Genomic DNA, 24,171 nt, shown 5'->3' on the forward strand with positions numbered 1-24,171 from the left:
CTTTGGACAAGGCAAATATTTGACTCTGGATCTTCTATGTAATTTATTTGAATATTTTGATGAATGTGAAATGGAATTTTACAATTATGTGAAAATAAATCTTGTCTCCGAAAATCAACAGTCTGTGACATATAAACAATATTGGTTTTGACATTGTTTTAAATAAATTCTAAGTGATATTATTTCACTCATTACCTCAAGAATGCATACACAATACTCTGTCTGTTGCTCATAGGACAACCATCAAGATTGCCTGTACCTTGGCTTCATGGATGACAAACACATCAACCCCTAGAGCATTCATGCAGCATCTTTGACAAGGTCACACGGTGTCCATGTGTGTGTGTTAAAGCTAAGCAAGTGAAAGCACCACGGAGCTCTGGGGCTCTGAAAAACAGGTTATTCTGCAAAACTCTGACTAACACCTCTGTGAGCTGAGTTCATGAGATAGATAAGAAGCTCTTAAGGGTGACACACACACCTTCGGAAATAACACGGAGCATGGTGAAGTCACAAGTGTTTGAGTGTCACAGCTAATGTACATTTATATCTCTGAGAAGAGTAATAAGGAGACAATCCCTGCCTGAAAAACATACATCCAGAAAACATTTGCTTTAGGTAACACTTTCAGTTCTGATTGTCTGTTTCAGTCTCATCACAAGTTTAAGCATGCCTTACACATGATATTATCATTATTCACTCTACTTGTTCCTTTATAGACCCTCCTCAGGGTCGCTTTTAAACAAAAATACATTCATGTTTGACATTCATGTCAAACACATGTGCCATAATCCTGCAAAAGTTTTGCCAACACTTCACAATGATGATTGCATTTGGCAGGCAAGTATTCTTCTTACCAGCATTTATGACAGGAGATTGTGCAATAATGACACGAAGAAATTCTGATGTTGCGTTTTAGCTCCTTATATAGACATGTCTTGCTTGTCTGTCATTAAATTGTTGTTGTTTGATGATGGATGGTTTTTTGTCATTTAAAATTCTGTGTATGAGCAGGTATGTGTGGGAGGAAACCAGAGAAATTAATGGCATGTTTGCCAGGAAAAACAGGGTGTCACCCCCAAAGGCACAAGTCAGAAAGATGATTCACAATTATTCTAATGAATAATTGCTACTGTCACCTGGAAATGTTTGTCGTTTACAGTCCTGTGATTTTTTTCATTATTCTTTTGCAGCGATGAACCCCACATGGCTTCAGTCAGTTAGCATTTCTTCATTTTTCTGGAATGACTCTGTCTTCAGTTTCCCCTGTTGGGTTCCTGCCATGTCTGTTGCCCTCACTTGCATTTATTCTAGCTACGATTTCCATTCTTCATTCCCTGTCACAGATTTTTCCATTTTCATGCCTAAAAAGTTGTCCCAGTCCCTGGCATGTAGGTCACAAGGCAACAAATATTTTGCCTAATCAGTTGTCCTTGGCGTCATTACTCCCTGTCAAGAACTGGGTGAAGGCTGTTGCATGGGTCTGTCCATTCATGTGTGCATAAGTCAGTACTCGTTAGGGTAAGAATAAAAATAAACCATGAAGCAGTCAGAAAATGAATGAATGAATGGAAATCACATTTGTTCAATGTAATATTGTTTCAAATGCTGTGCAATGCTTGATAAAATTTCCTGCATTTTAAAATTCATCAACGTATCCTGTGCATTTTTCAGTAATCCTTGAGAACGGTTCAGAGGAGGCATTGCGGGAGTTTTTATTTATGTATTTATTTAATTTTCTTGCTTGTGGGAAGATCCCAGCGTGCGTCCAGTAAACCACGTGTAATTCTGCATCTATTACATTGACTAAACTGTTACGATCCGAGCCTTCCCATTGTTATTATCCGTGCATGTCCTGCTGGTACATCTCTGGTATGTTGTGGCCTCTGTCCGTGTTAGTGTTCCATTCTAAAAAAAAACATAAAAAAAAATAAAAAATAAAAAAACCCACAAGCGGGACCCCCGCTTCAGCGCGGACACAATGATCCACAGTGTACGGCGGCCCACGCCCATGGATGCCTCTTAGCTCTACGCGCATGCGCAGTGACGCTCCTTCTGTCAAACATGGCTGTGCTTTGGAAGAAGGAAAAATGCTGAATTGTGTTGGCATATCTCGGGAAAAGCAGCAGACATGGCTAGATTGGCTGATTATTTCATTGTCGTGGGATACGATCAAGAGAAAGCCGGTAAGTCAGTCGGCGGGCTGTTGCGGAGATTGTCGAGCTGAGCAGAGAGGTTCGAGTCCCGGCCGTCAGTCAGTGTTGATGATGTTGATGCTACATAGCTTCACGCTTAGCTTCAGGTTAGGGCGACACCGGGGCTCCGTTCCTCCACCAACCGTCTCCCTATTCCAACAATAAACATACACCGGTACGCGGCGGGTACCGCTGTATGTTTATAAGTCAACTCAAGTGTGGGGGAGAAGTCACCAGTGGGTGTGTACACTCGAGATGATTCACTGGGGTCAACAGAAACTTTTTAGCTGATTCAAAAATGAGCCACATCCGGTTAGCTGCGCTCCGGTGAGAGTCGGGGGTCTGAATGCAGCCCGCTCGTGGACACGAATCTTGCGTGGGTCAAGAAGGGTTTTTTTTTTTTTTTTGCAGCCAGTGGTTATGTTTTTGTCTGTTGATATGACAGCAATTGTGGTACGTGTGTGTGTGTGTGTGTTTGTGTGTGTGTGTGTGTGTGTGTGTTTTGGCTGTCCAGCTGCACCTGTCAAAGAAATGTTGAGTAACATTTGTTTTTGCCGGAAGTGCACTCAACTCTGCCCCGATGGCCGTAAGCTGTGAGCCCCACATGGCTCCGATCTGGGACCGATAGGAAGTGTTTTTATTGTGTCACCTGTCACGCATGGAGCTAACAGCAAAGATAAAAGTGCGTTACAACAAAGGAACAACATGCTAGAAAAAAAATGGAAAAGTAAAACCGTTTCTGATGGCAGTAAAGACTGTGGTGATTACATAAAATAAGGATGACAATAAAATATAGAAAAAAATTAACGAGTACTGCAGAAGTGCAAGGTATAAATGAGTTTCATGCCTGCCTCTGTTTTTTTAATGTGCAGTAAATAGACAAGTTTTCTTTTTGAAAAGTCATTGTTTTGTAATTACAATATTTTCCGCACTGTAAGGTGCACCTTAATTTTCTCAAAAACCGACAGTGTGCCTTATAATCCAGTGCGCTTTATAATCCAGTGCGCCTTACATATGAAAAAAAGTTTTACAATAGACCGCAGAGTTGTGCATGCAATCCCTTTAGCACAGCTCAATCTAGTGGATGCATAATGCAACAGAAGCCACTACAGTAGTTTTTTATTCTATGTGCCTTAAAATGCTGATTCTGGTTTAAACAGTTTTAAAATAGACCATTCATTGAAGGGGCACTTCATTATCAGATGCGCCTCTTTATCCAGTGTGTCTTATATATGAAAAAATGTTTTAGCAATAAGTCATTCATTAAAGGTGCACCTTAATAGTCCAGTGCGCCTTATAGTGCGGAAAATATTGTAATAGTTTTTTGTTGTAATGACTGAAGCTGCATTTGTAAGTTTATTTTGACTCTTCCTGTCAGCTTGCAGTAAACTTGCAGCAGATGATCTTAGTGTTTCTGAAAGTTCATAGTGGACAAGGGAGTTAGCAGATAGCTTGGTTCCCAGCTGCTCACACATTAAGAGCGCTTTATAAGGAGGGAGGACCTTCAAGTCATTCCAGATGGACCAGGAAACTAGAACAGGATCATGATCTCTGCCCTCACGGTTCAGATTAATAACTGGGCTGCAGAGTTTTGAATATATGAATACATTTTTCAGCATTTTTTGCTTTCTAAATGGTCCTACTAGTAGGATGAAAAATGTTTTTGTCACCTCGTCAATGTTTGACTCAAAACTTAGATCGAATCAGCGATAATGCCAAAACACACCCAGTGACTTTAATCCATGGAGCTAAAATCCCCAGATTATTAAACAGCACTTCTTTTTGCTTTTTGACTCATTTTTTCGAGTTTTCTTTTTGGTTTAGGTTTTATTTCATTATTGAACTACCATTTAAGAAATTATCATTCTTTGTTTATTTAAGTAACAAATGCTTGATGGTAATGGAAATTAGACCTGAGGGATCATTTAATTCAACAGATGTGTGACTTTTTAGAGTTTGTGTAACCATTGAAGCATGTGTTGTGTTGATGTCACTGAGTGGCATACTGAGAATACCAGAACACCAAGGCAACTTCTTTGTGCATCCCCACAACCGATGTCATGTTTGTCAGACACATAATCTCCATAACTGAGGCAAAAGTTTCTCACTTTGATCTACTTTTGAACCAGTTTAACAGAGTAAGAAATACTAACCAATGTTTCAGGGTGAACGGTTTAAATGTCATGGTTAGTCATATTAAACAATGTGCTTTATCCATGTAATCTTAAGCAGTATTGGCAGTATTAGGGAACACATTCAGTTCCTCCAGCCTCTTTCGATGGCGTCGCTCCAGCTTCTTGTGTGTAAAACAACCAGAGCAGCTGAATCCTCTTAGTCGCTATGGATTTCTATGTACAAATAGGTAAATATTATCGTTCATCAGTTCTATGCATCCTGGCGCCAACTTGACATGATTTTTTTGTGCTTCAAGACAAAATGTTCCTGGCGTCACCAGTCTGAATCGATTCTCTGTCACAAAGTGCAACCACAAAGAAACGCAGGGATCATGAGTTCTTTTTTTTTTCATTGAACACTGATGAAAATGATTGTGGAGAGACAGAGCAAAAAATGTCTGCCTTCTCAGACGGGTTAATAAATCTACTGTAACACAGTCATCTGTACGTAAGCCTCTGGAGGACAGAAATGCTCCCTCAGTTCCCTTTTGAATTGAGTTTTTATCCTTTATGTAATTGTTTCCTGAAGATAATGCGTCAAATGAATTGATGGTTTAAGCTGGCGGCCAGCAGATTTAGACCTGTTTATAAAGGGGAGTGAGCCTCTCAGAACTTCAGAAAGACAAATTTGAAAAAAGATGAGAAGTCATTCCTCTGAGTATTCAGCGCTGTACCTTTGCCTGGTGAAGTTGGCTTATCGAGTTCAGTCTGGCCACAGTAAATGAGCAACAGGTTGTCTAGACAGCAGATTTTTCTGGTCCACCTTTCTCATTAATTCAAACCAGGGATCCCATTATGGGTCATGACTCCTGGACTACGCTGGCTTTTGCTCTAGTGGCCTGACCCAATTCTCATTGCTAGATTACTATGAATGGATCAGTTTGAAGTAACATTAAGCATGTTATTTGGTGTCAAATGAGCTTGGCTCTAATTTCCTTAATTTATATCATTCTATAAACATTTTTTAGCATTTCTAAAAAAGTAGGATGTTGCTTGTGTGCACTGATAATAATGTGTAGTTAGTGACATGGTATAGAGGTGAGACTGTAGGCAGCCAGGACAGCGAGCTTGGCGTTGCAATTCTTTACAGTAAGTGCCTCATTAAATTTAGTCAGGATTATTAGCCTACAGGACATTTTTCTCCAAATTAGAACATTTGTAAAGTCATTGTGAGGCCGATGACCCAGTTAAAATAATTTATTGGAAGGCACGTAGCTCATGGTCACATCATTGACCTTCATAGTTTTAATTTAAAACAAGAAAAATTATGAAAGTAGGGCAAATTCCTTAGATTATTGTTGACATTAAAATCTGTATCATGGTTGTCACATTAGTTATTCGGATTGATATGACAATGAGGTGGTGAGTGTACTGAAAGGAAACATAACCCAACAGGCACAGTCCTTCATTAGAAACAGGGCCAGAGTCATGAGCCAAAACTATATAATTATTTTTATAAGTAATAATACTGGTTTCAATTGGGACAGCCTTTATTGAACTTTATTTTTTCTTTCCACATTGCGGTTGAAACCTTATTTTCTTTACTGGCAAGAGTTTATGTAACTTTCTGGCATGCTCCATACCATGAATTGTATTTACTGAATGAAGAAGAGAAATTTGCACCACAGACGACTCTGAAGCAATCTGTCGAATGGTCAACATGGCACTTTATTGAGTCAAACTCAATGTGTTTCAGCTCATTCTCTGGTCCTGACTTGGGTAACGGCTTATGTAACGTACAATAACAAATAAAACTTCAAAGTTCAAGAGTAAAACACTTCCATCTGCAGATATCTTCTCCTGAGTGTATCATGTTTCCATTTGTCATGAAATGTTTGTCTTTTCAAGCTTTAAATGAGTTGCTTCCTAATCATTTTGATCTGTTATTTTACTTGCCTCCAATTCGTAGAAGTACTTTAAATATGTTTTATCAGGAATGACCTGATCTGTGGTTTTGTATTCTAAAAATTTCACGAAGTGCTTCTTTGTTACAACTTCTCAAAGTCTGTTTGTTTTTACGTTAGCTGTCTTGGCAGAACCCCATTCTCTCTCGTAAAACAAACCACCGTTTGGACCCATGAGAGGTTCAACTTTTTTTCAGCTATTATAAAATTTGGTATGTACGATATATTTTATTATTGCTTAGTTCATCTTTGTAGACACGTTAAAGCAATGCTGTGTGTTCTTACATCTGTGGTTTGTATTATATAACAAGAACTAATGCTGTCACCGACTGCAACATTCCGCGACACCCCTGAATTGAAAATTTTATCCTGACCTACTTGCATAGGTCAAAGATCAAAGCTAGTGGTTTGACCTACTTTCATGTATTAGAGCAGTAGCTTTGATCTATGGTCGTACCTACACTGGCCTTCTACCTCGTGTTTCTATCTTAACCGGTTCGTGAGTGTACAAAAGTTAAAATTTTACCTTGAACTTTCATTTTCATCCCCTTTGCCACCCGAGTAATGTCCTTTTTGTTTCATCTGTCTATCTGCAACGGTTGCGAAAATATTTGGTGGACTAACTAACGGACGGACCAACACACGAACACTGACAATCACAATACATCACCGCTTTGAAGCGGGATGTAGTGACATCCTTCTAAACGTATAATGATTGTGTTAACTGTGTCATAAGGACACTTCTTGCCTTTCATCCTTGTCCATAAAGTGGTGTTTGTTTGCAGCCGGTTTCATTGAGCGGATCATTTTGATTAGCTTCAGGTTCTGTTTGACCAGTGTTCACACATCTTTGCTGGCTTTGTACTGAAAGCCTCCTCATTTTAGGGAAGGCCTGTAGTTCAATAGTATTTTATTGACTGCATGAAATATTGTGCTTTTTCTTGCAGCATTTGCTGATTTCTACATGAATGAAATCTGGGGCATACAGTATATAACATCCCATTTATAGTAGGACGTTTCCTGGATCTGCTACCAAGGGGCTGCCCCTTTAAATTTGTAACTTCTCTAAAATTTTGTCCAAAATAATGCAGTGTAAACTAACTTTAACAGATTACTGTCTCTCATAATCAGCCTAAGGTTCTTGACAGCTTGTTTTTACACTAAAAGAATGGCTGAAATCCTCAGGTAATCTTAGTAAGGACTAAATATATAGTCAATGATACCATAAAATAAATATAATTATAATATACTCTCACAAGAAAAATGTCTCTTCCAACAGTTTAAAATGCTGGCACTAATCTTGAAATTCTCTTGTGTGTTGTTTCTTTAAACTTCTGTTATTCACATGAAAGATGATTTGTTCAATGTCAATAGAGTAAGATGTATGACTACTGTATACCACAAATACAACATAATTTGTTTAACAGTGTAGGCAGATTTATCCTCTGCTCTGTGTACTCTATTATTGAATTGACTTTTGTAATGCCAACTTGTTTTACTAGGTATTCTGAAACTAGTAAAATAACAACAGACACTGAAGGCAAATGTCAGTTCTTGTTTTAGTTCAACACTAACATTCTGCTTGTGGTTAACAAAGGTCTCACATTTATATTTTTCCTGAGTGTGAGATGGCAGATGTGGAATTTTCTCGCCTTTATTTTCCTTACTCCTGGATTTGTTTCCCTTTTTTTTAAACGCCACTTTTGGCAGCTTTTCATTTGGATTCAAACGTTGTGGTTAGAGGCATCCTGACCACAATGGAGGAGTTCCTTCCTCTCTGTTGTAGAGTTTAAGACCTTGTGTGGGGAAACTCCACTGGCTACTGTTACACTCCCACCAGTCTGATGATAAGGTATTGGACAATCACAGCTGTGTGATTTGTGTAGTTATGCAAATTATGCCAAAGTTCATTTCAGGAAAAATCTTAGTTTAGTCATAATATGTAAATAGAAAGTGACAGATGAAACGCGTTTAGTACAAATTACCTAAAAATATTAGGTCACACATTTCTCTGAAGCACGCTGACCATTTCCATGATAATGAATGAAACAAATATCATAGTGACATCTGTGTTGTTTTGAAGCTGATGTGACTTTGAATGAATATTAGTCTGCTTCAATTTGTTTCAAGCAGACAATGCTCTGAACCTGGACCAGCTGGAAAGAGATTAAATGTCCCATATTATACTCTTTTTAATTAATTCCACACAGCTGCCAGACTTCCAACTACATTGTATTTGAGACACTGGACACAAACTTACGCACAAACACATATTCATAGTCTACTCAAACACAGACCAAATTGGAACTAACTAGTTAAATACAAACTGACTTCAACAACAACTGAGCAACCTCCATGTCTAACTCTCACCCAGGACGTTGCCACACACTGCTACCCTAGTGCTGGATAAGAACTTCACCTTGGGGATGAAAGGAAGTGTTCTTGCGCAGATGGTCTCAAGATGCGTCAGTCATTCCTGTCAATCACACCTGTAGTTATGCCTTGACGGGTGCTGATCCGAAACTAGGTTTTTTTTGGACTCTTGGACAACTTTGTGGGTGTACAGTTGATACAGGAGGCATTTGTTTTCCTTTACTACTCAGAATATCTTCACCTACACCATCACTCACAACACACAGACTTGCCCTTCCAGCCCACTCCATTTTTGCTCTTGTGATACAGCTGTTATGATTGCCATTCTTAGAAGACGAGGAATTCAAAAAGGAACCAAAACATTTTACAACATTCAAATAATTGTCTTTTTTGCCCAAAGCCAGTGACTTCCTTCTCCGAACTTGCAAACCTTTTCAAATCCAACTGCAGCTTATTACTGTGTTGCTCTCTCAGGGGCTTGTGGCACATTTCAGATTGGTTCAGAAAAAAGACTTTTGGTAATCACTTTTCTCTACATTGACAGATTCTAGGAGTTGGTAGGGATAGGAAGGACCACTATATATATATATATATATATATATATGTATATATATATATATATATATATATATATAGAGAGAGAGAGAGAGAGAGAGAGAGACCTGAAAAATGTGTTTTTCATCATATATCCCTTTAAAATGTCAAATGGCAGCAGGTGTTACCTGCTTCCAATTGGATTGCTTCCAATTGTTTGCTGAAAGCTCGGAAAGAGAGAACTACTTTTGGATGAATTGTCAACTTGTTCATATTTGTTACTTGTTCACAAACAGAAGGTGCAAAGACTAAGAGAGAGCACAGAGAAACAAGTTACAAACCCCAGACTGACAGACTAATGACTTTGGCATTTGTGCAAGTGAGCAGCAAAGATTTTGTTTTTCTTGACCTAAGAGAAATAGCTTGTAATGATAAATGGTTTGTGTCTTAACATGTTCAAGTTAATCATGAAAATTTGAGGCCTGAAAAAGAAAAGACGCCTGATTAAATCCCTCTTTAGAACCACAAATCTGTCAAGTGGCGAAATTTTTCTGACCTATTACCTCCCTCAAATTGAGATGTAGGAGGTTATTCATCTGTTTGTCCACAAGATATCTCAAAATGTTTTGACGTGATTACAATCAACTTTTGTGTGGGTCTGGCTTTTGAGTCCAGGAAGTTTTGATTGAAATTTGAGATTGATGAATGTAGACTATCAATCCCCTTTTCCTTTCTTTATAATCTGAGGATCTTTTTTTTTAACATTTTGTTTGCCATTATTGAGAAATACATTAATACACCAAACAAGATTAGATAAGATAAGATAGTCCTTTATTTGGACAATAAAAACACCACGGCATGTGAAGCTCATACTATCTGGAAAAAACTAAATATAAAACTAAATATCTGTTTGTGTTGAGTCACAAAATAGTAACAAAAGGGTAGAGGTATGACATTTCTACAGATGTATAGCTTAGTCAGATTCATTCGATTCAATTTAGTTTTTGTGAAAGGAAATAAGTCATCCATTTTTCATCCAGATGAAAAATGAAAAATAAACCCACATCTGTCATATGATAAACATAATTTTGCCAGTGATTCACGACCTACAGATAAAAATGTATGATTCTAGAATAAAGGCTAATTATTGGTTTATAGTTAAAAGGCATGACTCACCCTGCAAAAAATTCCATTATTTTTAAAAAACCAAGGACTGTTTAAATAAGCTGCAAAATTGTCAATAAAGTGGCCATAGCCCTTTAGGCAGATGTGGAGTTAGCTACTGAAACGCACGTCTCTGAAACGTGGGGGTTGAGTGGTCTTGAGAAGATTACCTGCTTCCTTTTGAGTAGCAAGCGGTGGATGAGGTGGAGAAGATTTCCTCCTCTGATAGATTTTAAGTCAACTATACCAGCCTCAGCTATGAAGCCATGCTGCTGCATCAGCTGCAGTGAGGTGTGCAGAACTTCCTTGACAGGGTCACCTGAGTTGCAAAAAGTAAGGTCTTCACATACAAAGGTCTTCACATACATCACATACAATTTTCTTGGTCATTTTGCCCTCAGCTCAGACTTCAGGGGATAATTCTGCGCAAAAGATCTGTGCTTTGTTTCGTAGTGGTGCTTCATGTTACCACTTTTATTTCATGCTACGTGTTCAGACCACGTAGCATTCAGAAAGTCTACTCTCGTGAATTTATCATGGAGTGGTCACAGGTCCGGACAGAACCGTCCACCATTTGGTGACCCCTGCTCTATGGAGAGACAGAAAAAGTGAGAGAGAAGAGGGAAAAAAAGACGCACCAGATTTTTCCCCTAGTCGCACCGGTGCTCCCAAATATATTTAATAGTCGCACTGATTAAAGTTTGGGTGCATATGCGACCAAAATGGTTGCAGTTTTGAGCCCTGGTATATATGAGTCTTGTGGGCAACCTTGAATTAAGTATAATGCTTGATGACTCATTATTTCCTACAGCTTAATGAAAACATGAAAGATTCCTCTGCTTGTCACTTCTGACTCTTATTAAGTCAGTTCTGAAAAGTCTAGGTAACCTGTCCACTCTTGTTAAACCATGTTAAAAATGTTGATGCAATGTTTGACTCCACCCTAAAATTGACATGTAGATCATTGCAGCAGTAAAAGCTAGCTTTTTCCATTGTTAAAATCAAGTCTTTCCACTCAATCAAACACCTTACAAAGGTTACCCATGTCTTTACTCTTGTGTAGTTTATTGTAAACTGAGATTATTCGGTCATTTAAAGTTGGTCCAGAATGCTGTGGTGAGATTAGAACAATTAACTCGGTAGTGAATGTGCCTTTGCTGCTGTAGCCCCAAGAGTGTGGAGCAGCATCCACATCTATCAGATCTTCACCCTGTAATGATTCCCTCAGATCCAGCATTTTTATTCTTTAGCATTGAGACGCTCCTGTTGTGGATTTTGTGTCTGTATTTTTTGTTACATATTGTATTTATATATATATATATATATATATATATATATATATATATATATATATATATATATATATGTATATATATATATATATATATATATATATATATATATATATATATATATATATATATATATACTGTATGTAAATGTTTTTATCATAGTTTTGTTTGGTATGATTTTTATTCTGAACCACTTTGGATAACATGTTTTTAAAAATGCTCCATTACTGTATGGCTTGTACTGGAGGTGCTAGGAGGTGCTACTAATGCTGGATAATTACTCAAGGTATGACAGACTGTATTGTCTGTCAAAAATTGACATTGCGCTGTCATAAATATTTGGTCAAATATGACATGCAACCTGATATTCCTTACTGTAGGTCATTTTCTTTTCATAATCTTGTGATTTTAGCCATACATGCTAGTTTGTATGTAAACAAATCGATGTCTTCCTGCGTGACAAGGTCATGTAGACAGGCTCTGGCAGATAGCCGGATATGTACTTGTGGGAAACAGTGAACTGGACCAATATTTTTTCATTATTTTTTCAGTTCCCAGCCTCAGGATTGTGTCAGGAGTTTCTTTTTACGCAGAAACGCTGTTTCCCAATTGGCTTTGGTGACAATGGCATTGGCGGAGGTATTTGATTTCTCAGTGCTGAGAGATTCTCCGAAGAACAATTCCACATGTTTATGTACTGGGCATAGGGGAGGCAGACGTAACTGTGCATGCTATATACTATAGAATTGTTGACATCTGTAAGTCTCTTTGCCTCTAACATTCTGGCCAGGGCATTATACAAAATTGTACACATTCAATTTTGTGCTATTGTTAGATATTTGAATTTATTTGTATGTTGATATGTAATAATGGCCCACTTGTGAGGGAATGTTAATTACACAGTTTATGCAATTAAGTAATGGGTTTTTTTTGTTTTGTACACATGTCCTGATCAATCATGTTTCAGCTAGTACAAGTTTAAAAATCTAAAGTCATGTTATCACTGCAGTATAGGCTCCATTCCCATTAAAAACAAGTTACTCAGTGATGAAAGCCAGAGAAACAAGGGGGACATGATGGTTTTTTTTAATGTTACAGCCCAGATTCCAAAGAGGTTGTGACCTCGTACAGCAGCGAGGCTTCAAGTAAAAGATTCTGCCTTCTGGTTACTAGACTCAAGTCAATGAGCGCTTTCTTTTCGGGGATCAGTTGTGTGTTTTGTCTTTTTTTTCTTCTGGATGTAAAACATAATCAGCAGAGAAAGTAGATGGTGAAAACAATGTGTACAATTTTGTTTTGTTTTATGCTACTAATGAGGTTTGACATTTTTATATCTGACTGATTTTTCACAATGATGTGTTCAATGTGTTTCATGGACTACAATTTGCTACAAGCCTCAGTAAGAATTAGTGGATTTGGTGGTATCTGTTCACAGACTGCGCTAGTCTATAGTTATTATATAAAAGACTGGTTTTACATGTTTTTGTGTTTATCATGAACCTGATAAACACATAACTGACAGAAACATCCCATGTAAAACACACAAGTTCTGCTGTTGGAAATGAGCCATGATTTTAAGTGCACACATGATGTTGGCCTCCATAGTCTTTGTTCTCGTTGTTTCAGTGGCATTCTTTCAAAAAATAAAAAAAAATTGCTTTTTTTTTTTTTACTTGGCTCCCCTCATGTTTGCCAGCGGATGTTCAAATTAACATGTTCCTATTCGAGCCTGGGTTCTATTATCCTCCACTGGGGTTCTTTATAGCTATCAGGGGGGTAGTATTTGAAAGTATGTCTTGTTTTAATACAAGAGTGCAGCCTCATGGAATGTGAGGAATTTTTTGCTTTATTCCATCCGTGGTTGAAAATTTGAACTTGAAGCACTCGAAGCATGTGATTTCAATTAGAGGAGCCAAAAAGCCTTATAGTCTCCAAGGAAGTACTCTACTATCAAGAATTCCCATATTGTCTGAAGACGCTTTAATCCACCGTTACAGGTGAACAAAAGTAAGCGCATAACCATCATCCAGCTCCTTTCTTTACCAACAAGTATACACACTCCTCAGCTAAGACAACACCCATCCCAACCTGGGTCTAAGAACCTCATTGTGATTAATTAGGTCTAGATTTAGAGAAGGTGTAGGCAATCAGCTTGAGTGCTTTGCGTGCTGCTCATGTTTTGATGATGTTTGGATTTTTACATCCCGCTTCAAAGCTGTGATGTATTGTAATTGTCAGTGTTCGTCCTTTAGTCCACCAAATATCTTCGCAAACGTTGCAGATAGAAAGATGAAACAAAAAGCACATTACTCGGGCGACAAAGGGGATGAAAATGAGATGATAATCTTCGCCTTGAGAAAACTAGGTCAAAGTCAAATTTCAACTTTTGTACACTCATGAACCGGATGAGATAGAAAAACATGGGAGAAGGCCAGTAAAGACCATAGAGCAAAGCTAATGCTTTGATCTACCTATTTACTAGCTTTGATCTATGGTCAAAGCTAGTGCATAGCTTTGACCTACCCTGAAAGGTCAAAGCTTTGCACTTGTCAGGTACTACTTTCAGGGTACCCTGACCTCCCCTGGAAGTAGGTCAGAGTCTGCTGTCTCATGGCATTTGGTTATTTCAGGTTAAGACAAGGGAAAAGCACTGAATTGTAAACAGTCATGGCTACAACATTGGTCTCATACACAAGTATCTCTACATGTAAACTATACTGTACATGTCTGTTGTCAGTCAGAAGGACCACTGGTCTGGCTAGCTGCAGCAGAAACTCATGGTTTGTTTGCTGTGACTACCAGCACCTTGGAGATACTCGTGCTGTGCTTTGGGTTTTGTTTCTTGCCATTCTTTTAAATCCCAAATGGTGCTCAGCTGAATAACACTTTTTCAAATGCCGTTGTATTTGAGTGTTGCATGTTAAGTTATTAAAAGCTATTTGCCTGTCAGTTCCTGGAACTACATTGGTTCATTTTAAAATTATATTTAACATTAATGGTATCCAGCACATATTGTGCAACCCTAATGGGGAGAGCAAGCAATAAACTAGTATCTGGCTGGAATGATTTTAATTTGCAGTGTGGGCTTTTGTTTTCCTCAAAAAACCCATCCATATGTTTCTTTATCGGTATTTGCAAGAATTTCAAGATATGGAACAGATGTATTCTATTTCTGTCTTCCACTCTCTTGATAAGAGATCATTTCCCGTTGGCTGAAAAACAGAAGTGTTCCCAAATGTCAAATAGTCACAAAGAGTTCAAGATAGCGTTGAGGTGAAATCAGACAACAGTGTTGCTTGACCTGAATGTGCTGTTTTTGGCACGTGAAATAAATTTTTCATTTATTAGCTTTCCAGATTGCCGGAATAAGAATGCTGCGGTCATACGTGAACTCCTAAATAAAAACCCTGTTGTGTTTGTGCTCTTGATGACATGAATTACTGCATCCAATTTAGACTACAGAGTTTTGCAAGACCCGGCTGTGCGGTACCCTTTGGGAAATCTATGAAGGAGTTTTTTAAATAATGGAGCGTTCGATGGACATCCTCAGATCAGTGTAGCTTCACACACCTGCTGCACATCAGGATCCAGCTGTCGTTAGGTGTCACATATCTATGATCGATTCAACACGTTTTGAGTCAGTGAGCTCTGCTTTGGTGCCATTGGCAAGTTAGATGTATTTGTAATGTGGTGATGAGTAATATGAGTGTGGTTTTAACTACGGTAAATGTAGAAGTGTGCACTATAAAAACGTGTTAACTTGTTTGTATTTATCATTGATCAACACTGGCATATGAAGTTTTCCTTGAAAATGACTTAAAGGGTACATTGAACTTTGACATGGAACAACATTTTATTTTTGTATTTGCTCTCCTTTAAACACAGTCTACATTGCATAAATCATAGTTTGCATATTTAAATCATCTCGAAAAATCTTTAGTGGATACGGTCTGTCAAAAATAGTCAATTGTTGCTGTTTACATGGTGCTGTTCATTGCGTACATGTAAATGTCAGGCTGCTGTTTTGTCAAAGTCAGCTTTATTGTCAAATGTACCATATATGCATGACATACAGCACAGATGAAATTGCAGTCTTCTCTGACCCACGGTAGACAGTACAACAGGCAGTACAACACAGACAGTACAACAGGCAGTACAACACAGACAGTACAACAGGCAGGACAACACAGGCAGGACAACACAGGCAGGACAACACAGGCAGTACAACACAGGCAGTGCAACACAGGCAGTGCAACACAGGCAGTGCAACACAGGCAGGACAACACAGGCAGTACAACACAGGCAGTGCAACACAGGCAGTGCAACACAGACAGGACAACACAGGCAGTATAACACAGGCAGTGCAACACACGTCACAGGAAGTGACGTGTGAGCAGTCCCTGAGTTGACGGGGGGAGGGAGAGCTAGGTAGTCAGGTGCTGGGAAGGGGGCAGAGCAGGGTGTGGGTAGAGTTCAGAGCTGTGGCAGGGGGCAGAGCAGGGAGGGAGTTGAGCCTCCTGACCGCCTGGTGAAAGAAACTGTCCTTGAGCCTGCTGGTTCTGGCCCGCAGACTCTGAAGTCTCCTACCTGATGGCAGCAGGCTGAAAAGGCTGTCAGAGGGGTGGGTGGGATCACCTGCAATGCTGATGGCTTTGCGGGTGAGGCGGGTGTTGTAAATGTCTGTGATGGAAGGGGGAGAGACACCAGTGATCTTTTCAGCTGCTCTCACAATGCGCTGCAGGGTCTTACGGCAGGAAACGGTGCAGGCGCCGTACCACACGGTGATGCAGCTGGTTAGGATGCTCTCAATGGTGCCTCTGTAGAAAGTCCGCATGATGGGGTGTGGGGCTCTTGCTCTCCTCAGTTTGCGGAGGAAGTAGAGGCATTGTTGGGCTTTTTTGGCCAGCGATGCGGTGTTGCGGTTCCAGGACAGGTCCTCGGAGATGTGCACACCCAGGAACTTTGTGCTACTGACCCTTTCCACTGCAGCACCGTTGATGGTTAATGGAGTATGTTGGGAGCGTGCTCTCCTGAAGTCCACAACAATCTCCTTCATCTTCTCCACATTCAGATGGAGATTGTTGTCCTTGCACCACATAGCCAGGAGGCCCACCTCATTTCTGTAGGCTGTCTCATCGTTGTTGTTGTTGTGCATCTTATCTCCGCCCGGGAGCAACATTACACTGTCCTGACATTAATAGAAATAGAAAATGTAAACATTTATAAACGTTTATCTCTATGGTAATTTGTAAATTCAATGTAAATACAGGTTTTAATGCATAACAACGGTGATATTTTGATATTGTTTGATTTAACCAAACCAGCTCATGTTTTACATATTTTGCTGAAATAGAGTCATGTGACTGGATATTCTGCGTTAAATGTGATAGAAAGGGTTGAGAAATAGCCCACAGTTATTTTCCAACCTTCTGTATTAGCATAGAATGATGACACAATAATTTAATGTCATTAATTGTTAATGTAAAAATTATTCTTGCCCTGCGGCATGTTTTTGTACACATTTACCGTAATTTTGATTATGTCATTCATTCATTTATGATGTGTTGTCTCATTATTGGTACACTAGATGACTAACTCTGCATTCTATGAAGCTGTCTACAGTACACTGACTGACTGATTTTCATGTCTTTTTATCTCCAGGTTCAGGGGAGGGATGTGGAAAGATCATCCAGCGATTCCCCAAGAAGGACTGGGAGGGAACGGCCTTTCCTCAAGGGGTGGAAATGGTGAGTGTCAACAGCAAAGTTACTTTGTTACCTGCTGGGGACTTCAACAATTGCATAGGGTTGAACTCCCGAACAGAAGCACGGGAACAAGTGTACAGTACTTAACGGCTGACATTAAAAAAATCCATCTGAATTTTTCTACTGGCAGAACATTAAAATACTTTTCTCACAGTAGCCATCGATCCATTTTCTACTGCTTTGTCCGCTGTCGCGGGGAGCTGGAGCCGTTCCCAGCAGGCTTGGGCGTGAGTTGGGGGACACTCCGAGTGCGACCCCACACAGAGACACAAACAAACAAGCACACACACACACCTACGGTCAATTTGGAACAGGTGTGTTATCTCACAGTATTTTTAATGAAATGAGGATTTGGTGCATTTTTGTCACCAAACTCAGTCTTTACCTGTCAAGACAGGAACCTTTAAAAAAATACAAACATGTAAGCTCACCATAGAATATAAAACAATTAATACTGAGAAAAATCACAACCATTCATGTTTGGGTGTGTCGGAAGAATTGCTTCCACAAAGACACATCTTCTTGATTCTCATCCTCCTCCAATTCGTTTTCAGGATTTGATCACTGTTTGAAGAGTTTGGAATTGAGTGTGAACCGGCATTTGAATGTTTCATCATTATTTTGACTGATAGTCTACCTGTACATAGTTCACAACTGGAGTGTTTTTTCTGGTTAGTACCCTGCATTTGACATTCCTCTCTAACTACCAACTTCTTGATTTGATACTAATAAAACTTATCTTTAATAAGAAATATTTTGTCTTATACCGGTTAAAGCATTTTTGTGTCACATAGCAATGCTAAAAATACCCCCAAAGGAATTTTCATGTTGTGAAAACGCGCTGCCATCTGGAGCTCTCTTGGCATTTCCTGTCTGAGATAAATTCCTAATGAATGTTTACTCAAACGCTCACTAATTGGAAACCTCTTCCTCCAGGATCATTTGTTACATGATGACCAGTTCGTTATCTGCTTCTCGTTGTTGTCTGTAAAACTCTTCAGTAGAGAGAGTGATTGAGGGGGGTCTGACAGCCAGCCTTGTACCCTTACATGGGCAAAACTGTGCTTATAAGTACTTGAAAAAACTGCCAATCTCTGGGAAAACATTAGCAATTAACAGCATCGTACTGCACAGGACAACGGTGCCTGTGTTATATCTCTTACTGTTCATTGACAGTGACTATTTCAGATAAGCTTTTGACGACTAAGCAAACTGGTTTTGACAGCCTGTAAGCATAGAAAACAGAAAAACTTGGGATCTCTACTCAGTACTCAATCAGTAGAAAGTGTCCTTCACACACTTCTGTTCATCAAACAATAAACAGCAATAGTAGAGTCATAGTAAACAGGCAGAAGCACAGACTGTTCATCTTTCTTTAAACCTTACAATTGTAAAATTTTTATTGTCAAGGTTTATAGCCACATTCTGTTTGCAAAGAACAGCAAAACAAAAACAGGATGCTTAAAAGGAGCAGATTTCCCCTTTTCATGATCACAGGGAGAATTTACTGGACAGCAGGAGATGTTGCTGTTAATGAATGAAAATGCTCTGCAAAAGTAAACCCGTGCCCAGAAATCTGTGTTACCATTTATGCTATTATCTTGAGCGTGACAGCATGTAGCCGGATTGTATGGAGGCTACTGTGTGCTGTGCTAGACAGATGCTAAACAAGAGAAACAATTGGGCTGTTGATTATTTTGCAGTCAAGAAAATGCTGTGGTGCTCATTTCCACCTGCCCTGACATCATCAGAAAAAGCTGTTCCATGATCAGATCTTCATGATTAATAATAATGTGGTTTTTTTAAAGATTCAGTAACAATTGCTGAATTAGTTTTAATTATCACAAACGGTATCAGAGAAAATGTGCTGTTATGTAGAAAAGGAGTATCTGCATCTTTATTCCTGTTTACAGTCATAGTAGGGGATAAGGCACTGGAATGAGTGAGTGCCAGTGAAAAATCTCTCGTATGTAAATGAAAAATGATTGCATCCGCCTGTTTAATAAAGTTTACAAGTCTACATCAGATATATTTCATAAGCTGAGATAAATGCAAGCAGCTAATCCAAACATCAGGAGACCTTCAGCATTCAGATGATGCAGTATTGCTTTTTTTCCATTGTGACAGAATCATAAGACAAAGATTGTTGTTTGTATTTGCAGTTTTCCAAGCTTAACATCAAATGTCAGTTGGGAATACATTACTTGAATAATTTTGTTTGTCTTTAATGATGGATAATACGTGTCCATGATTTATCATAGCTGCAGCTGGAGTCTTTGGCTCTGTGCTGGCCTGGTCAGAGAACATTATTATATCATGAGTTTTGTTTGGGAAGTGGTATCTCTAAAGCAACTGAAGAAAAATGAAGCTGTTATTCCAACAGAAAATTGACATTCTGTTTGTGAGTGGGTGGTTTGAATGGCATGCAGGCGTCTTCCTGTGGAGCACACTGAGTCTGTTGGTGGCCATCAAGTGTGTGTCTCATTGTTTTACTGCTTTTGAGATAAGCAGTGGTGAGGCCTGCAGCAAAACAAAATTTTCATCAAAACCAGCAAATTAAAAAAAACAAACTATAAAAACTAATTTGTGACTTTTCCTGACAAATTGTAAATTCGTATTCTGGAGGGAATTTTTTTGGGTTGATCTGAACTTTTCTGTAACTGGAATGGGGGAATTCATCAGCATTATCATCAATGACATCATCCCTGAAGCATCCTGTCCTGGTTTCATAAGTTAAAATATAGAAACACAGCTGCAAATTTAATAAAAACTATTACTTTAGTGTTTCCAGATGCCACAGATATCCTGCATACCATTATTTTGTGTCAGACTGGGTGTGTGAATATTTTTTACTCCATCATGCTGAAGTGGTCCCCCAATGTTTCTTCCTTATGTGTCACCATGGACTGAAATAGAGACATACTACAATCCTCAGTGTTTAAAGGGACACTAACACGTCTTTCTCATTGAAGGCACTAAGCCAGTAGTGAAAGGAGAGGATGCATTTAATGGCAAACCTGTTTTTGAGTCATCATGTACAATCTTTCATGTTTGCTTGACCCCTGACAGTGTATTCCTCTGAGACACAAGTATATGTGTGTGTGTGTGAGTATCACTGTCTTCAATGAAAAAGCACCCCAAACAGGGACATGGAAAATGGGGCTCTTTCCTACTATGTGATGTGTGACAAACTTTGGTCAAAAGCCAAATGACTGGAATTCCAACTTTGAAGTTTTAATTAAGATACACCATATTGTTTAACGGACTCACTAAGCAATTTGAATTTTGGCTCCGTTTTGACCTGGTATGTAAACCATTATTAGTTGCAGATTGTCTCAACTCGATCATGAAGAAAATGACTCATTTATAAACACCAAGAAACACATCTGTAGAAAGCCATGGATGAAGACGAGAACGGAAAGCATTTTGCGGTCACAGCAGACCCCCAGCAAACTAAATAACCACAGATGAGGAATGCACCAAGAAAAAGCGTTTACAACTTGTGCGAGGAAAAATGTGTTTTCAATCTCTTTCAGGCAAGTGATGATGATAGGACCCAACTCAAATCTTCATCTATTATAGACGCCAAGTTTTAGATGAAGGTCAATGCTTCGCTCACGTAGTAGATTTCCATCACCTCACCCTCCTGTTCATCTTAATGGTACACAATAAACAAACAGAGGTTTGAGGAGGTATGAAGAGTTGAGTAGTGCATTACTAATGCAAACTCCACTGAATTTGAGAACAAAATCTATTAATCTATACCATGATAGATAGATAGATAGATAGATAGATAGATAGATAGATAGATAGATAGATAGATAGATAGATAGATAGATAGATAGATACTTACTTACTTACTTACTTACTTACTTACTTTATTAATCCCGGAGGAAATAACATTAAAGAGTAACTTTATGGGATTATATACTATCAGGCTGAAAGCTTTTTGCACCTCCACACCACTGATAGCATGTCTGGATTGTCCATCCTTTCCCATTTTCAGAAGTATCTCATTGAAAAGTCAACATTTGGTACAAACTTGAGCCCAAGAATTAAATGTTATGGATGTCATTTTGCTTCATTTAGGAAATAATAAGCGGGATATCAGCAGTCAGTAATTCTTTAAAAAATGATATCCATTCACTCAGAACTCATTTTTACTGTGAGGCTAGAATTTTCTGCTTTTATCAAACCATACCTGATAACGACAGAGGAGCTTGAAGCTACGTTCCAATTTGGTCATGTATTGAATTTTGGTTTGCTGTGGGTTTTAGTGCCCACCTCGTGACTCTGGTGAATCCTTTGATCTTTTATGCTGAGGTATTGATTTACAAATCACATGGGTTTGCAGCTAGACTAGGCAAACAAATAGAACCTCATGCACCGTTGTCAAGTGATCGTCATGACGCTTATCACACTCAGTTTTATCTATAATACGGCCTTTTAAATTTGAAGTTTTTTCAATTCCAAGAACCATTTGGTCAGTAATTAAAGCATGTGAATGATATTAAAATTATGTCACAACATATTATCGTATTTCCGAGTTGTATGTGACAGACATTAGATTCTTTTTGTGTAATGAGATATATTAATTACACATATAAAGTTCACATTCTAAGAAAACTAGATTAACATTTTTTAAATATATTATTCTAATACGACTGTAACTGCTGCTATGGGTCCTGGCCAAATTTGTTTTGCAATTTATACCAATTTCTGCACACTGAGTTCCATGTTATAAGTGATAACGTCACTTTAATTTAGCTGTCATGTTTTGTATTTTGACGTGGTTGAAGTTATATTTCTCGAGTTTATGACAGGAAGGCTTTTGTTTAATATGTTTTGTTGCCTCTAATAAAAGAGGTACATAAAACAAATTGGGTGATTTAAAAACAGATTGAGCTGATCGTGTTTCAACTGACGTCATGCCTTCAGAAAAACTGTGAAACACCCATCAAATACACAGATGTTACTACAAGTCATTTGAATACTGACTTTTAACTCCAAAGCACAGATTGAATACAGTACAGTACATTACAACAACCGTTATCTTCATATTAAACTTCATGCATAACATTCTATTTATGAAAATTCCTTCATTCATTACTTGTCAAGACAGTCAAAAAGTGTTTTGCTAGGATTAAGTGATAAGCAGTAATAAATCCTTGCCTGAAAATAATTAAACTTCTTTTTCCCTCTGCTTGTCCATAACATTCAGACAATATTCAGACAATATTAGTTAGATCGTAAAGATAATTTAAGATTTAGGATTTCTCAAACAGCATGTTGACAGAACACAACAATATGTACTGATGGCAGTGGATAGCTGTTCCTGTTTGTGTTTCATTTGGCCTTTTGTGTGTATACGTGTTTGGGTGAAGAGGGATGTCTTGACAACTATGCCCACAAGGTCAGAACATTCCAAAACACTGAAAAGTTGACTTTTGGACATGTGGGTCAGTCCATTAAATGTTGCCAGCAGAAAACAAACTCACCCCTTCTGTCTCTACCATCATCTAGTTTCCCAGCAGGACCACAAAATGCCTCCTCTAATAACAACCACTCAAAATCTGTTGTTGATTTAATAGTACAGTATATTTAAATATAATCTGAATCTCTGCAGAGCAATCAGCCTCACTCAGTCCTGCTAATGGGGGTTTATGATTGGAAACTGAATGTTGAATTTACAGCCAAAAGGTCAAACCTGAGGTTCAGTGCAGAGCATCAGTTGATGAGTCAAACTCCAGAGAATACAAAATATTAACAGCCTTTCATTTTGAGTAGTGATTGCATTTATATCATTACCTGGATGAGACATTGTTAAACAAAGTACTTGGTGATTAGATTAGATTGTTTCTTCAGTTTTTATGTATTTATTATTTTTTTTAACAAAGTCTTAAGGTGGCCTGTACTCAACTTTAAAGGCTTGTGACATTTAGCCTGAGGCGCATGGCAGTGAAAAAAACAGGGGTGAGTCTGCCTGGTGTTCAGATGGCTCTGTCTCCAGTCTCTCTTTCTACAGCCGTGGGCGAGATTCCGCAACTCTGAACAATGGTAGTCGTGGGTTTTCTGCTCCCATCAGGGGCTAAAGGGGCGAGGCAAATACGGCTGCTTCTCTGACTGCTGACCACCCCGGTTATTTGAATTTTGAAGAAAATGGTTCCAATAATGAGCACGTTTTTCTTCAGTTTCCTTTTGGTTCTTTAGTGTCTTTGCTTGACAGAGTGGACAGACAGTGTTTCACACTAAGACCTGTTGGTTACCGCTTTCCCATCCTTCCACAGCTCCACTGAGACTTCATTACCGCCTAACTGGTGGTTAGTGGTAAACCCTAACCCAAATTGCAGAAGGTTAGGACAAAAGCTTACTGCAGCTTGCTACTCTTCTTTCTGTGATCTTAAAGGCTGTCATAGGGCAGTGTCTAACTCATGATACTAATGTCCACCTCAGGTGGCTCCAAATTTGTGATATGGAAAATAAGTCTTGGACTTGTCAGTCAAATCTGCTTTTAAACCTTTTATGTCCAGATGTTTTTCAGCTCAAAGGGGAATCTGAGAGTGGGGGAGAATGCCATTGTTCAAGGAATCCTAGTGTTTACTGCGGGTGCCAAACAAAATAAAAGATATTTTTCGAGGATTTTGTCACTGCAGTTGATTTGTTTTGCTTGTGTTCCTTTTTCATGAACATGGTTGTTGTCAGTTAGATCTGGATAACAGATGCAGTGCCTTTTACTTGAGTTTAAAGCAGATTTGCTCTCTTCATTCTCA

At 38.7% G+C, this 24,171-nt stretch overlaps 1 protein-coding gene across 2 annotated transcripts in view; it reads left to right on the top strand.

Moving 5' to 3' along the window:
* The first annotated feature begins 1,557 nt into the window (after positions 1–1,557).
* The window catches only part of sbf2 (SET binding factor 2), a 91,324-nt gene continuing 68,710 nt past the window's right edge, over positions 1,558–24,171 (top strand). Inside the window, exons 1-2 of one of the 2 annotated variants that reach the window (XM_068341459.1) lie at positions 1,558–2,186; positions 17,298–17,383. In XM_068341459.1, coding sequence (XP_068197560.1) covers positions 2,132–2,186; positions 17,298–17,383 — 141 coding nt within the window. In that variant the 5' untranslated portion in view covers positions 1,558–2,131. The remainder of the gene's footprint in view (positions 2,187–17,297; positions 17,384–24,171) is intronic. The other variant, XM_068341380.1, reaches the window with a different exon arrangement.

This window comes from Antennarius striatus, chromosome 1 (assembly GCF_040054535.1).
Source record: "Antennarius striatus isolate MH-2024 chromosome 1, ASM4005453v1, whole genome shotgun sequence".
Classification (NCBI taxonomy): domain Eukaryota; kingdom Metazoa; phylum Chordata; class Actinopteri; order Lophiiformes; family Antennariidae; genus Antennarius; species Antennarius striatus.